The sequence below is a fragment of the Falco naumanni genome, chromosome 2, assembly GCF_017639655.2.
Source record: "Falco naumanni isolate bFalNau1 chromosome 2, bFalNau1.pat, whole genome shotgun sequence".
NCBI classification, from domain to species: domain Eukaryota; kingdom Metazoa; phylum Chordata; class Aves; order Falconiformes; family Falconidae; genus Falco; species Falco naumanni.
Genome location: NC_054055.1, coordinates 13,081,349 through 13,097,562, shown reverse-complemented (window position 1 = coordinate 13,097,562; position 16,214 = coordinate 13,081,349). Strand labels below are relative to the sequence as shown.

Sequence of the window (16,214 nt, the reverse complement as noted above, 5' to 3'; positions counted from 1 at the left end):
TTGAGAGTGACAACATCAAAAATTTCACTTCAAACTCTGAAGCTTTGAGCAGCTTTTCAGAGACCTCTTCCCCACAAGTGCTTCTGGACAACTGCATTTTTCAATTAGTTTTCAATATATTGCTGCCTTCTGCCTCATCTGTCTTAAGGTAGCTGTAATTACATTATGAGCTATATAAACAGATTTCTGGGACACTGGAGCCTGGATCCTCAAAGTTATGACATGTCTTTTAACGTCAGACTGAATTCCTTGAAAATGGCATCTGGGATGACATTTTTAGAAGCAAACACAAAGGGTTATTTCACCTAGATTTGCAACTAATGGAGCATAACTCACCAATAATTCCTTTTTGCCTTCTCATCTTTTGTCTGACAAAAATCAGTCCCCATTATTGATTTTTAGGGTTTGGAGATTTCTTGTTTCTGGTGGTTTTGTTGGGGTTTTTTTGCATTTGTCCCACTAGATGCAAATTAGACCATTAACATTTGTGAATTTGTTTGTGATTCTACCCGGTAATGCTTTCTGAAGCTTACGTGTGTTCCATACTACTTATTTCCAGTAGAGAGATTTTAGAGGGGTGTTATTAGTGAAACTGAGAGTGCTTATGGATTTGTGTCTCATTTATTAGTTTTTCAAAATGAGGTAATTTACATATACTTTTTGTACTTAGCAGAATTATTTCAATAGAAAGCATGCTTGCCTAAGAAAAAAATCTGGAAGTCCTGGAAGTGAGGCGATCAGGGGGGTTTGCTGATGTTAAATTACCTTACTCCTTTTAATCCATTAGCACTTCATGAATTGGAATACTATGGGTTTGCATAGTTACTTGCTCAGTGAAGGCTTCACAAGCATATTTTGAAATATTTTGGAGGATACACTTTTGAAGTATTATAGTCTTGGTTGGGGTTTTTTTGGGGGGTGGAAGGCTGGGGTGTTTGTCCCCCGTAGAAGGTCCTTGGGGGCAGTTTTAATAGTATTTAGATGCTAGAAAAGGTGGGCATCTTGTGAAATCCAGTCAAGGCTGATACATGCCCTGCCAGTTTGTACAGAGAGAGATGGTCTTCAAAAAGTATGTTTAATACGTTTATGTATGTGGGCTATATTTAGAAGGACTATTCAGATGATCTATGTGTTTTACTAGAATAAACTTTTTTCTTTTTTCTTTTTCTATACTAGCAGAATGGGGAAAAGACAAGAACTGTGAGAGAAGAAACACTGAAGGTTCAAATAGAGAAGTTCAATATTTATCTGTTGTATTATTACCCACTTTTGGGAGATCATTGATACATATTGATCTACACAGTCATTTAAATAAAACAGATAAATGAGAGGTTATATTCCTGTTAGAGTTATTAGATTCTCCAAAAGATAATTCTGAAAAATAGAGCTGATTTTCCTGAAAACTTAATAAAAAGGAGATATGAATAAATAAGTTTTAGTTTTCTCTCAACAGAAAATATTACTTTTTGAAGTTCATAATGAAAAATAATGGGAGAAAACAGAGCATATTTCCCATTAATCAGAAGGGATAGTTACAGGTGCTGTCTGTACTTAGTCATTGCCTTCCCCATTGCTTTGGGTATCACAGTAGTTTGTGAACATGTGAATGAAAAAACTGGTCAGTTTGGAAATTAAGTGACCCATCAGGGGTTTCAGTTCACTCTCAGTAATTTCCATATCTTTGTGCAGTGGAGACTGTGGTCCAAAGGAAAGACTTGAGAGCTCCTCTCTCTAAAATATGTTTTCTAAAATAGCAGTTAAAATACACTCCAGAGAATGGGAGGTATGATTTCAAATCCTGTTAAATGGAGAAGGGAGCTGAAGTTGCATTGTCTGTATTCCTAGAGACTGTCTTGGCCACTCATTTACTAAATAAAATGGGTGACAAGGTGGAAGCGCACCTCCACCTCACCTGTTTGTTTAGAACAAATTCATCCTAAATTTACAAATAGGTTCAAGATGACCAAAATTTGGTATATTAACCCTCAATTTTTTTCATCAAGCTGTAACTGTGTTCCCCTTGTCTGTCATTTAGCAATCTATATGCAGGTAGCACTTTCAAAACTCTTCTTATAACCTGTATGATGTGCATCTTTTTGTATTCATATGCATGGAACTGTAGATGTATCTTAACTGAAGTTTTATGTCTGTTTTACCAGGAGAAACCAGCATCTCTCTGCCCTTTAATATTATTCACTGGGTATATAGATGAAAATTGCACTAGATTTTTGTCTTGATTTTTTACTCAAACAGGCTCTGTAAAACCACCGTTAAAGCTGTGCTGACTTTGACAGAACTGCTGTTTTTTAGCTCTTGCCTTTTTGGATTTTTTTGCATCATAGATACAGGGTTAGGTTCCTTGCCCATCCCAGTCTATACCTCATGCTGGTTGCATCTTTATTTTTTTGTCTTTATTTGATGATGTTTCTGGCATTTAATACGTGATGTTTTCACTTATATTCTATTCACATTCTTCAAATTTATTAAATTCCTAGTACTTCCAATTTCTCTGTTCATCCAAGACCATTCATCTTTCTTGATAGCTGGCTTTTTAATCTCTTACAGTTTTTCCTTTTTTGTTGTCAATATTTTAGATCATTTTAGGTGCTTCAGCTAATTTATCCTGAATGCAAAGGAGGTACTAGTGACTGGGAATTTCACTTGGGGTAAATACTCTCTAGCTTGATCTGAGAGAGAAGATCAATGATCTTCATGTCCTTGCCTAAAACCACACCTGAGATGATTCACCTTCTTATATTTAGAAACAAGCAATTTGTGTTTAGTAGATTAGGATCATTTTATGTACTTTAAGCTTAGGAAGTTTTGATGAATGTATGCTATCAAATGATTGAAAGAATCCATAACAACTAACTGGATATTCAGCACTAAGTTTCCACTTGCACAAGTCTCAAAGATTATATACTTCTGTGAGCCTTTCCTATCTCTTCAGTATACTTCACAATTTTTTAATCCATTTTTTCCATGGCTTTTGACTCTGAGTTACATCTTCCTTCCTTGATTTCAGGTTAATCTTACCTTAATGTCTAATAGAATGTTGTCTAAAGTAGAATTCAAATTGTGTTGTTAGTACATGCTAATGATCACTTATTATAGACTCAAATCACAATCTGGGGCTGAAATCAGAAAGAATAGTGGATAATTTTTATGGGCAATATACATGTTTCATAAAGGACTGGTCATGTATATAGGCATGGAGAAAATGTATAACTCACGGCAGAAATACTAAAAAAATACTAAGCTTTCTTTCCAGAGATTAATTTAATCTAACTGTAGGAACAAGGTAGCATGTAATATAGCAAATTGTCCCTAGTTTCCTACTGTGATTTCTTGTGAAATATCTGGGAGAAGTTGTTTTTTGACAGAGTACTTCTGTGAAAAATTTGTCTGATATCTGTACTGCTTTTTGAAGAGCACTTCTTGAAAATCCTTATGCTTTCTGCTGCTGTGGGGGAGAAAAGGAGGAGCAAGAATATTAATTCAGCCTTAAGAGGTTTCACATATCTCAGAACAGCATAAAGTGATTCTGATTTAATTGCTGCCGCTTAGATAGGTGACACAAGACATTCAGTATTGAAGGCTTATCTCTGACCTCTTGATTGACCAGAGTGATTAGGTTGCAAGGCCTTTAAATTTTAAAATGAAGATATACAAAATGTGGATCACAGAGAAAGAGTGAGACAATACAATGCTGCAAAACCTGATTTGTATGTCACCAGCACTGGGTACCTAAATTTTTAAGGAACGTTAATTTGAGAAGGGGTGGGGGTCTTTTATTTCCTTTTTCTCTTTATGCAGTTCAACACGTTGATGGTGTTATTTTCTACCTAGTTATTTCATGCAAATTTCTAAACCCCAGAAGAATCCTGTAGTCATTTGCTGAGGTTATTTAATGAACCAGCAATACGCAAGTGGTATGCAGGTTGAACCAACAACACTCATCTGAAGCATGATATGAATTACAATGACTTAAGGCTTAGGTTTACAATTTGAAAAGGACACCCGTAGAGTAACAGAATAATGATTAGTAGTCACAGTTCTTCTTAGATTTGTAAACCACCCAATGAACAGAGAAATAAAATCAGTTGCTACAGCCAATTACTATTAAGCTTTTCCTGACTAAATCATTGGGGGTCATTTGAGACCATGATAACACGAACCAGAAAAATGTGGACCAGTTTGGGATGTTTAGGAAGTCTGAAATACACTATAGAAAACTAGGCCTAATATGAAACGATAGAAGTGTATATAACCTTTTCTTCTAGTCTGTAGATTTCTGTTCCTCCATGAAGGAAATACCTGAATGCCTTACAGATACATGTAAGGCACCTATCACATTAAATTCTTTCCTCCATTCATATTATATGCAGGTAAATAGCTACACTTCTTTCATAAATCTGATTTGCCCATTTTCACCATATGTGCTATTGCAGTAGTTTGATTGATTAAAAGAAGGGGCTTTTTACTTGAAAGCACCAAGTCATCCTCTTTCACCTTTCTTGTTCTGCTGTTCCTTTGATTGCCTTGCACGTTTTTGACCACTCTGTTGTGGTGTTTGTATAGTTTTTCAATCTCCTTCTTCTGCATGTTATTCTGTATTCACTCACTGTATTTTGTTCTATCAGCAGGAATGAGACATTTTGACAAGGTCACTATGTGTGACATGTCAGAAAGCCCCATTTTCTTTCAGTCTGGGATGATAACATCTCACTGATTTTGCCTATTCTTATGGTAGAGAGATTTCTCTTGTTTCTTGATAATTTGTATTTTAATAACACGTGACCTGCTGTAATGTCCTGATTCAGATCTACACAAGAATGTCAACCATATGTAGAGCATTAGTATTTGAGGGGTCTGGTTAGGGTTGTCCTTTCTTACTATGGGAGCTGATTTTCAGTCTTTGACTACACTCCTAAAAAATGAAGTTTTGCCTTTACAGGAAGCCAGTACATTTGGTGGTTGGACTAGATGACCTTTAAAGATCCCTTCCAACCAAACTATTCCATGATTCTATTATGTCTAAGAAGTAAAGTTGACAGATGTGGTCTTTGCTATGGATAGTTAAGTGATCTTTTGGATACTCTGAAAGACCACTGAGCTGTCTGAAGAAAAGGAGGAAGACTTTGAATTTAGCTACATCTTCTTCAGAAAAGTAGCAGGAAAATAGAAAATACTTCTGCAGCAATTGTGTCAGCAATTTAGCAAATATCAATACCAGACCTTATAGGAGGGAAAAATTATTTTACCCAAAACAAAACAGATCTCACTGACTCGTGGTCTGTCTCATGTTTGCAAACATTATAATGGGTGTGTGTCTAAGGAGGCTGTCCAGCAGACTCCCCCCATCCTTGTGTCCAGATGCTAGGTCCAGGATTTGCTGTAATGACATGGAGAGCATGGGATGCCAGCTGTCAAGTCTTCCTCACATATCCTGGGTTCCTTATAGGTTGGCAACTATTTTCAGGGTTTAGTTATGCCTTTTTTTACCCTTATGGAGCTGTCAATAGTCTGTCCCTACTTCCCCACCTCTCTGAGTCATCACTGTTCATTGGGTTTGCTTCCAAAGTCTGATTATCTTGCAAAGATACACTCATGCCTGTGGTCTTGATGACCTGATAATCTATGTGCCATTAGCTTAGGCAGTTGAAAATGTTTTTTCCTACTATGTCTTTTCTTCTTGTGCCTCAGCAGCCAAATATTCCCATTCACAGTCTTAACCTTCCTATTGCAGATCTCTACAGTGTTGTAGGTAATGATAGTAGTTTCCTTATGAAATTAAAACATTCAGGAGATGCTCCCACTCTAAGATACAAGTCCTAATTTCTCCTTCTGTTTCTTTGGCACTACAGGGACTCTGCTTTTGAATATGTATTCAGTATTCCTGAAAAACGAGAACTCAAGTATATGAAGTATTAATTGAGATAGAGATCTTTGTATGTGGATAGGAGCCAATTTTAGGAAATTTCATGGTGTTATGGAGCAGGGTAATCTAACCTGTGTAGACCTGGCTTTAATCACCTGTAGCTGCTGCTATGTAAACACTTCATATTAGAAATTATTATATGGGATTATTAACTACAGACAAAAGCAATTATTTTAGGGTCACTTATCTTAATCAATAGCTATTGCATTGTGCAAACTCATTTTCTCCTAATGTCAATGGAAGGAGACAGAAAATCATCAATATACTTAGAATTACCTTTCTAATAGTATGTGCTTCAGGGTAGTGGTAACATTGTTCAAAATGCAGATACATCAACTGGCACTGTTACCCCTCTAAAAAGGAGTAAGAAAAAATTGTTTACGGATCATTTTGTACACTATCATCATATAAGAGGAGATTAAAAAAAAATCTTGTCTATATTTCTCACAATAGCATCAACAATACAATTTACATCACCAGTCCTTAAAATCCAGGGGACACTGAAGATTTAGACATATATGAACAAACTACTTTACTGTAAAAAGTAGTTCTGCACCTTTCAATCTGTATGTACCATCCTGTTTAAACAGAAGGGTAATAAAACAATAACCAAAGGAACTTCTAGAGCAAAATGTGGCCTTATTGCCCTAAAAAGTTGCATTTTCTTGGTGTATTATTTGATCAAAATGATTAATTTTAAAGAAAAGCGTATCTGCTTAACTAGCAAACGTGTATGATGATGAAAATATCTTTTGTAACGTTTACAAATATAATTTGTTTCAGGTTTGTTTTTCACTCGGGTTTTCTACTGAAATAGACTATTTAGGAGCAGTTTTTGATAGATAAATGGAAATATTAAAAGGAAAAATGTAAATATCGTTGTCTGCACTATGACAGCTGTCCAGTGCTGAAAAAAAAATGAATTAAATGTCTTCTTAAAAGTTTCCTTCTTCTTCTGTTATAACACATAGAGCAAGTCTTTTAGTTTTGAGATTTGGGGGGAAAAGAGAGTGGTTTAAGATTAGGTGAGAATGTGTTTGAATGCAGTGTTGTCTATTTATATCTGATATGTCAGACTTCTATAAAAGCCCTGTTCTCTTCTTAAAAGCTTCAAATTCTCAAGACTGCTTTTTAAGCTTTATTTTTAAATCAATATTATATCAATATTGTGAAAGCACATATTTACTGTGTTCCATTTTAGGTGTTCAATTTACATCATGAGCTGTTGGTTGAAATGAGTGTGAAAGTTTTCCAGAAGGCTGAGTGCAAAATTATGTTTGTTAGTGAACTATATTTGCAAGACCAGTATGTGCACGGTGCTGAAGAATCAGCTACTGTACTCAAATGTTCAGATGGCTGGCAAAAAAATTGTCAGCTTAGATAATTTCAGTGAGATCAACAAATTAACATACTCATTAAGACTGCATGCATGTACACTGCTAGGATGCTGGCAATGTTTCCAACACTTAACATTTTCTTTGCAAATCTAGAACACAGGTGATAGCAGTGTTCACAGCATATCAATGAAGTGGCCGGGTCTTTTCATTTTGTGCGCACTGACAGACAGATTAAGTTTCTTGGAATCACTTGAAGCTGCAGACAAAGGACAGGAGTATGGTGTTAGGGTCCATTAAAGTAGTCTTACCCTATTTCAGAAAGGTTAAGAAAATTGACATTACTATGTATTCTTCAGCACAGCGTATTAACACAGCATAATCCGATCACAAAAAAAAAAAAACTTGCTGACTCCATTGTGCAGTTCTAGTAATCTGCAGTTTCTTTTTCCACAGGAGTGTGGTTGTACCAGTAAAGAAACCCCCTCCAGGTAGTTTGGCTGTTACCACAGTGGGAGCTGCTACACCTGGGAGTGGACTGCCACCGGGTAGTACACCTAATATATTTGCTGCAACAGGAGCTACACCAAAAAGTATGATTAATACAACAGGTATTGTCCTTAAATATTTTTGTGACCCTCATTTTTTCTTGTTTGTTTTTTGTTATTTTTAGTGGTGTTTTGTTTTTTAATCATCTTTTTTGTTACTGTTTTTGTGCTTCTGAATTAAAAACCTGGAAATATTAAATTTTGGCCTTTATTAGAGCCAGTGTTTTCTCTTGGCGTATGTTTGTAATCTTTGAGAGTGTTGAGAGTGCACATTGGACTTGCACAGACTTAAAAAAGTGAATAGCCTTAACACTGTTTTATAAGCGTAGTTTAGAATTGAAATGAGCTAAATTCTCCAGTGCTCTGCAGTAGAGGATGTTTATGTGATATATACCAATTAATCCCTTATTATGTGTCAAAGGAAGTGAAGACAACTAGCTACTTAATAAATATACTGTAGATTGTGGAGGGTTAATATTTTGGGCAATTACTGTTTGTCAAGGAAAATTATGCTATGATTTTTGGATGGTTTTTCAGTAAGAACCTACCTAATTTAATTGTAGTTATGTCTTAACAGTAGTTGATCATTGTGACCTATAGAAGGAGGACAAGACCTTCTTTTTTTAATTATTTATAATAGTAATAATGGAATTGTCTATCATCAAGGAGCCTGTTGACCATGGAGAGTGTGATCTCTGTTGAGAAATGAATCCTTACTGAGAGCAACTGACGTTTACTTAAATTCCTTTGAAATGTCTGGCTATGGTCTGTTTTCTTTCTAAACTACACAAAAGCACTTGAGAGAAAAGCTCTCTTCAAGGCTATCACAATTTCAGTCAAGGGTTGAGAAAGTGAAAATCTCCCTGGGGTTGCAGAAAATGGAGGGGGAAGCTTTTGGCATCCTTCTGCTTCATGGAATAATATGAAGGCACACTCATTATTTTTTTCTTTCCTTTTGCAGATTACCTTTAATACCTGGTAATAGAACTTTGATTTTTCTAAGGATAAAAAAAAAATCTTAAAATCTAATTATCCTGAGGCAGATGGGAGGAATGAATGCTCTGAATAATGTTATCACTGCTATGAACAGTTCCATTTGTGTAGCCACTTCTGTTAATCTTGAACGGATTTCCTTTTAGGTACTCTTATGTCATGCAAAAAATATCCTACATTGGAAACCTTGTTTTCCAATTGATACTGAATAATGTAAGCTTTTCAGTCTTCTCAGTGATTAAAGATCTGAACTGTTTTGGCTGGAATGTAGTAGCTCTTCTTTGTAAGTAAGTGCATTTAAAAATCAGTCATTTCCCCGATACCTCCCTTAGTAGAGGACAGTATTGCAGATGCCATGGTACATTCACTGTGGATTAAAGGCTGCTTTTTTCTGGTAGATCTTATAGCTGCTTTTTTTTTTTTTTTTTTTTAATGCAACTGGTTTTGTCTCCTAGTCTATGGATTAGCTTGATTAAAGGAAAAGTATTGATTCAATAGAATTTCAGCAAGTAACAGATTAATTAGTATTATATGTGTACTCGACTGCTTTAGTAAAGTCTTTTATGCATTAATTCATCTGAATGAGCTTTATTGATGAATTCTCTTAAAAAACAGCTTCAAAAGACCTTCCCCTCCAAACTTTTTTTAAGATTTGAATTTTATACCGACATTCTAAGAATGCTAAACATTATTGAAAGTAAAAAAAAGTAGTCTCACATTGAAAATATATAAATATCTATTATATTAAAATACTCTTTTTGCTGGTTTTAATTAAACTGTGCCTATGGTAGTTAAAACAGTGATTATGCATGTCAGTTTTTGAGATATATACATTGAAGTATCCAGGTACTTTCTGGTTTACATACCTGAAGTCTGTGAAATTATCTTATGTTATTAATGATTTTAAAGTAGTGTATAGAATTTCATTGAACAGCACCTGGTTTAGTTTGGGGGGTTTTTGTACTATGGTAAAAAAGAAACAGTATACAATTTTTAGAAACACTAGATGTCCCCCCAAACCTATTTACAGTTGTTTTTACAGTATATCACAGATACTGTAGAAATACAGTTGTGTCTTTGAGGTATATTCTATGCTGGACTTTTGTGAAAGGTGTTTTTTTCAGTTATTCATGGCTTACAGTCAGTGTTTACATTCCATCTGCCATTGCTGTCGTAGTCAATGTCACTGTCACGATGTAATGAGATGTATGTTACTGAAGTCCTTTTAGTGTTTTGAATATATCTTTTAGGAGATAGGTTTTCTTCCTTCATCCCTTTATGTAAGAAACTTGTTTTATAGGGGTTTAGACTGGATTTCCTCAATTTTGATCCTGATTCTCACTTCTATGTTAATCCAGTAGTTCTAGGTCTGTTTGACCTTCTCTTCTGGGAGCCTAGCTGGTTAAACAACCTAGCAACTGCATTTTTAGACAACAACCTTAAACGAAGAAAGTTTGGGTTTGGAAGAAAGAGGGAAGCAACAACAAAAAAATGTGTTACCAGTGCATATATGAATATAAATTTGTAAATAATACATATCTATAAATAATATAAATACACACACACATACACATATGTGTGAGTCCTTAATCTTTTTTAAGCTACCCTATTCTCAGATAAATCGCTGTGATTCCTCAGTTGGGAGAGAGCCTATATTTTTGTGTTTCCTTCTCAGTGTGTTTGGATACATTTACAATTTGCATTTAGTGCAAGTCAGAACCCAGAGTGTCAGCCACCGCCACCTCCCACTGACATTATTAAAACAGACTAAATCAGTTCCTAGTCTAAATCCTGAACCTCACCAGCTACTCTGGTGTCAGCAAGCCCAGCAGATCCTGCTGCATTTTGAGAGTTTTGAATATAAATTTTCTTAAGTGAGCCAGTGAAAGCTCTGATCTTTACCTTAATTCTTTTATCAGTAAAAAATATTTAAAGGCAAATTAAAAAAAAAAAAAAAAAAAAAACCACAATAAATCATCCCTGCTGCCAGAGAATTTTTCATGATTACCAACATTTGACCTCCGCTTCACTGTCAGCTGGCTGCTTAAGCAGTTAAGGAACTGTAAATGCTTTGTAGAGCTTTGCAGGAAACTGAAAAATAACATATACCTATGTAATTCTAAGGACAGTGATGTATCAGCTGCTAAAACTGACCAGCAACAGGGAGCAACTAGTTATTTTACAAAATTGGCAGGATAATGCTGCTGATCTCTAAACTGGGGTTCTCCACCCCTCGTTGCTAACTTAGATAGATCTTGTTGGCTGTCGCCCTTGTGTCTGGTAGCATTGCAGTCCCTCAGGCTTTGAGCTCCGACTACAAGAGTGTTCGTTGCTACTTCTCTTGCAGTGACGCGTTGCACAAGGACAGCGCAGCAGAACAGGGACAGCATTTATCACAGTGCTCTCACGACTGTTCATGGCCACTCTGAGCCTTTGCTGGTTTGCTTCAGAGAGGCTGAACTCAGAGTCCCATTTCAGCAAGCATGATAGATTGGCATTTAGCGTCTAAGTTTAGCCCTTAGCTCTGACCCCGATCACTTAAAGTATAAATGTATGCTCTGTCTGCATCTTTTTTTCTGGGCAGCTGTTCACAACCCATTGAAATGATACCCCACTGCCCTTCCGACTTCTAATACCTTAAGATTCTCCTTGACTCGAGGAAGGAAACAGAAAAACTATAATTAGACACTAGTTTTCCATATTACTTCCTGAAGGAATATGCATTTTCTATTTTCTCTGTAATTCTTAAATTTGTATTTTATTTTCAGCCTGTAGTTGCAACTACAGCAGTCAAGAAGTGTGTGTGTATATATATATTATAAAAAAAGTTAAACTTCTATTCTCCACTCAAGCTCATCATAAATATACCTTTATTTTAGAAAGATCTTGCTTTACAGGATGATGTAAAAATGTTTTCATCTTTGGAATATAGTTTGGGAATAATGAAAATGAGGTAAGGATTTATTTTGCCTGATTTTCCAATAGCTTTTTAAGCTTATTATTTTTATAGTAGCAGAATGAGGTATTAATTTATATGATGATCATATCGAATTGTTTGAATTGTTTTAGAATAAACAACATTATTTCCTTACTTAAAAGTAGATGAGTAAGACAAGGAATATATTAAAAATCTCTAAAAATTATGTTTCTTCAGACTGAATTAAGACCTGTATTTTTTGGGGGACAGGTGCAGTAGACTCAGGATCTTCTTCTTCCTCTTCGTCATCCAGCTTTGTGAATGGTGCTACCAGCAAAAATCTCCCAGCTGTACAAACTGTTGCTCCAATGCCAGAGGATTCAGCTGAAAACATGAGGTACACAAGTTTTATCTTTTAACATTAACTATAATTTCCTCTCCCACAACTTCATACATATGAAACTATACAAAGAAAAAATATATAATTTTGCTCATTTAATATGCTTACAAGCTCATGAACAAGAGACTGTCATTCTGTAATGAACTAGAAAAGAAATAAACTTAAATCGAAGGCCCTACGTAACCGGTGAAAAAAAGTATTGGTACTTCAGCGATTTAACACACGATGCAAAAAATGCCTTTTTTTGCTGGTCCTAGCTAAAATGTCAGGTGGTAGTGCAGGTGAAATCATGGCAGGGGCTGTGGGCCCAGGCTGAAAGCAGAAGGGCTGTTGGCTCTGCTCCAAAATGGTGCAAATGGTCGAGACAATGGCCATTTGTGTGGTGTTATTTATTGCTTGACAGCATTATGATGCAAGTTAATAAGGTTGTGGTGTAATTAAGCCACTCCTTTTGCTTCTTGTCTTCCTGTGTTGGGACAGTGCTTCACTGGGGCTGAAATCTTTTTTAAAGTTCAGATACTGAAGTATGTTAAAAGTAAACTGGATTTTTAATAATTTTGTTTTTCAGTTATTTTAACCAATGAAATGTTCTTGTTTTTTTCATAAGCATTTTGAAAGTTTTGGTCCTGGACTCAAAGAAAAACTTCAGTTTGCAAAATCTAGAATTCACGTTTTGAACCCAGAATCTGAACTCAGAAAATGTTGTGCTCTGAGTAGTAACTGAGATTAGCAACTGAAAAAAATTCTGGGAAGCACAATATCAGAAATGTAGAAAACTTAAAATATAATCAACCCAAGAAATGTGTTTTGGGCTTCAAATAAGCAACTAAAAGTTTATTTTGATTACAGATAAATTTTGGTTTCCTTATTATGAATTTGTTGTGCTTCAGCTTTTATGAGATTAAAAATGAGAGTTGTTTGTGGGGTTAGAGAACATGAAGTGAAAGCTAACTTACCTAAGCTTTCCCTTATAGCTGCTGAATAGGTAAAGAGCTGCTTACAGCTGTAGAATGAGCAGAGGGAAGTGGGCAGGAGGACTACCTTGGACTTTTTGGCATTTAATAGTCTTGATTTGGAGGTAGAGGTTTGGCCTGGAATGGGGTTGGGAAGGTAGCATACATGGGACTGGGACAGTGTGTGCCCCCCACCTCTCTGCACTTTCTTGTGACCAATTCAAGCAGTAGGTAGCAAGAACTATCCACAGAATTATTTGTTCTTTTTGCTCACAGTCTTAAAATTACTTCTTTTAATCTGATATTGCTACTGTGCTCTTTCAACCTTTCCTGTCCAAGTTTATCACATTTATATATGGATAAATTATATATATATATATACACACACACACACAGAGACACACACGGTTTTCTGATGTGTGTTGTCTTTAATCTGCAAAATAAATAATCTTGAATTTGGAAGCTGCTAAGAGTTTATTTGCCTTGAATCTCCAGTAATGGAGAGGAAAAACCAAAATACTCATTCTTTACAAAACCCCCTTAAAATCTTAGTTCAGTCATGAAAACTAGTTACATGAATCTCTACGGTTCCTTCATGATTGCAGGATGCATTATAAGGTACAATAAATGTTAGAAACAGCTTTAGAATCAGATCAATTTCTCTCCTTAGTATGTGTCTACGTAGAGGAAAGGCAGTAGATGGGCCACATGCTTCCCCGAAACATTTTTGGGGTCTCTATGTATTTTTTTTTCCTTAATTTTACTTGTTCTTTTTGAAACTGAAGGACCAGAACTCCAGTCAGTTTTCAACATGTAAATGCACTAGGGATTTATATGAAGGAAAAAGGATTCGGGTTTTCTTTTTCCTCTATTTAAATATTCATTCCTGTCCTTTGATATGCATTTTTAAACAGTGCTAAACTTTGATCTCACATTTTCACAGAATGCTATTCCCAATTGCCCATTAATAGATCCATAATATACAAGATCCATCGGCTATCCATTTGATAACAAGGTGTTTATTAATAGCTCATCCAAGGTGTAGATTAACAGCACATCCACACCTCCCATATTACTTGATTCTTAAATAAAAATTGATCTTAATTTTAAAACTTTTGACATTGATATTTTTTCAATTGTATGTAAAGTTTTCAGAGCTAAGTGAACTCTAAAACGGGGTCTTTTAAACCAATGTACAGTGAAAGCATATTTTAAAACATGGTTTAGAGAAGACTGGATTAATCTAGTAGGCTTTTTATCTCTACCAGAGAAACTTGGGATAGATTCATGTTGCAAATTAAAAAACTCTAAGGTAGTTGCCTGTGTTTCAAATATAGTCAACAGAGACTTTAGCATAGTAAAAGTCAACCAGTCAAGTAAAGCAAAGGCTGTTGATATGAATCCATCCTTTGGAATATTAGGAAATCACTATCTGAATTTGAAATGGGAAAGCAGAACATTGAAAGAAAATAAACTATAGGAATTCAGTAAAATAATTTATGCTAATGAAGAAAAACTTCCAATATGTTTATAATATCAGCTTTCTCTTTAAATGCAGGGATCTTTATGTGATCTGAATTTAAAAAATCCATATTTATTTAGTGTTTATAGTTAGTAGATACAGTATAAAATTTAAATGTCAGTGTTCATTCTCTTAGATCCTGTCAATAAGCATAACTTCTTCCTATAAATGCACTTTTAAATGCCAGTAATATTTTTGTGCCGCAATTAAAGCACAAAGAAAACCCCTTCAGCCACCAGCAATCTGAAAAAGAGCAGCAAAAATTATTGGTAGACCAGAATATGTATGTAATTTCATCCCAGTTTTTAAGGAATAGTTCATAACACAGCAGGTTTTTAATCTTGGCATAGGAGTTTCAGAGTGTACAAGTGTTCTGCCCTGTTGAGTTTTAAAGGGGAAGGACTCTTAGGGGTACAGTCCTTAGCACACTGCTGACATTTGCATACTATTGCTAGGTTTGTATCCTCAGACACAGGAATATTTCTGGTATTTAAGAAACAAACTGAAGTCACAACGCCTCTTCTCATTGTACAAGTAGAAATTAAGGAACACTCTGGGCTTTGAAGAGTATATATTCTCAGCAGGCAGGGAAGTATAAATGCAATGGCAAAGTTATTTTCCTGGGGTCATGTTCCCTCAAAGCTGAAGAAAAGAATATTGGTTTTCTTGATACCTGTGCTAGAACACTTTCTCATGTACTCCCTTGTCTAGCATTGCAATGCCAGATGTTGTTATTTGAAAGCTTGAACGAAAAAGCAAGTTACCTGTGATTGCTTTGGGTGAATAAAATCTCTTTTCAAGCCCTCAACTGTATATAAAATGATGAGATGCGTATAAGCTGAGATGGGTGAAATACACTTACACTTGAATATCTGACGTTCTTCTTATCATGTTTGAAAATGAGAATAAATTCTGGAGTACTCTGTAAATGGTGTAGAATTTATGAGGCTGACGTAACATTTGCATTTACTTAAAGCCATTTAAACACTGTAAAGCTTCATCAAATTATGATCATCTTTTATAAAGAAGCTTGCAGCAACTTTTAAAAACAGATACGATTTGATATCATTTAACTTCTGTTGTTAAGTGTTCTTCCAATCATGGTGTCTGTTTTTTTCACAGTATCACTGCAAAGCTTGAAAGAGCCTTAGAAAAGGTGGCCCCTCTGCTGCGAGAAATTTTTGTTGATTTTGCCCCTTTCCTATCCCGAACACTGTTGGGCAGTCATGGACAAGAGCTGTTGATTGAAGGTACTGTTTCTGTTATATTATATTATTTTGACAATTAGTCATTTGATATGAACTTTTTTTCATTTTCACTAGACTTCATATAACTATTTTTCATAAATAAATTAATTGGTTGTTAATGTGTTGTGATTTCACTTCCTTGCATTTAATGTCATTTACAGAAATTAAGTGATAGCTCTTGTACCCCTTTTTTTCTCCAAGTGAGATGCTGTGTAAAGATACGTCCTGTCATCTTGGAATGCAAAAACCTCTCTTTAGTTCGCTTTTTCCTCCTCAGAAAAATTATATGTGTTTCAGCCGGACTTTGAGAAACTAGTGAAAAATACAGTTAAAAAGTGTAATCGATTCCCAAAGAAAGT

General features: G+C 35.3%; 1 protein-coding gene across 6 annotated transcripts in view; it reads left to right on the top strand.

The window, feature by feature from the left end:
- Positions 1–16,214, top strand: part of NBEA (neurobeachin) — a 506,742-nt gene that overhangs the window by 214,982 nt on the left and 275,546 nt on the right. For 5 of the 6 annotated variants that reach the window (XM_040584007.1, XM_040584003.1, XM_040584008.1 and 2 more), the window contains 3 exons: positions 7,732–7,886; positions 12,004–12,130; positions 15,731–15,858. In XM_040584007.1, the coding sequence (XP_040439941.1) occupies positions 7,732–7,886; positions 12,004–12,130; positions 15,731–15,858 (410 nt within the window). The remainder of the gene's footprint in view (positions 1–7,731; positions 7,887–12,003; positions 12,131–15,730; positions 15,859–16,214) is intronic. The other variant, XM_040584004.1, reaches the window with a different exon arrangement.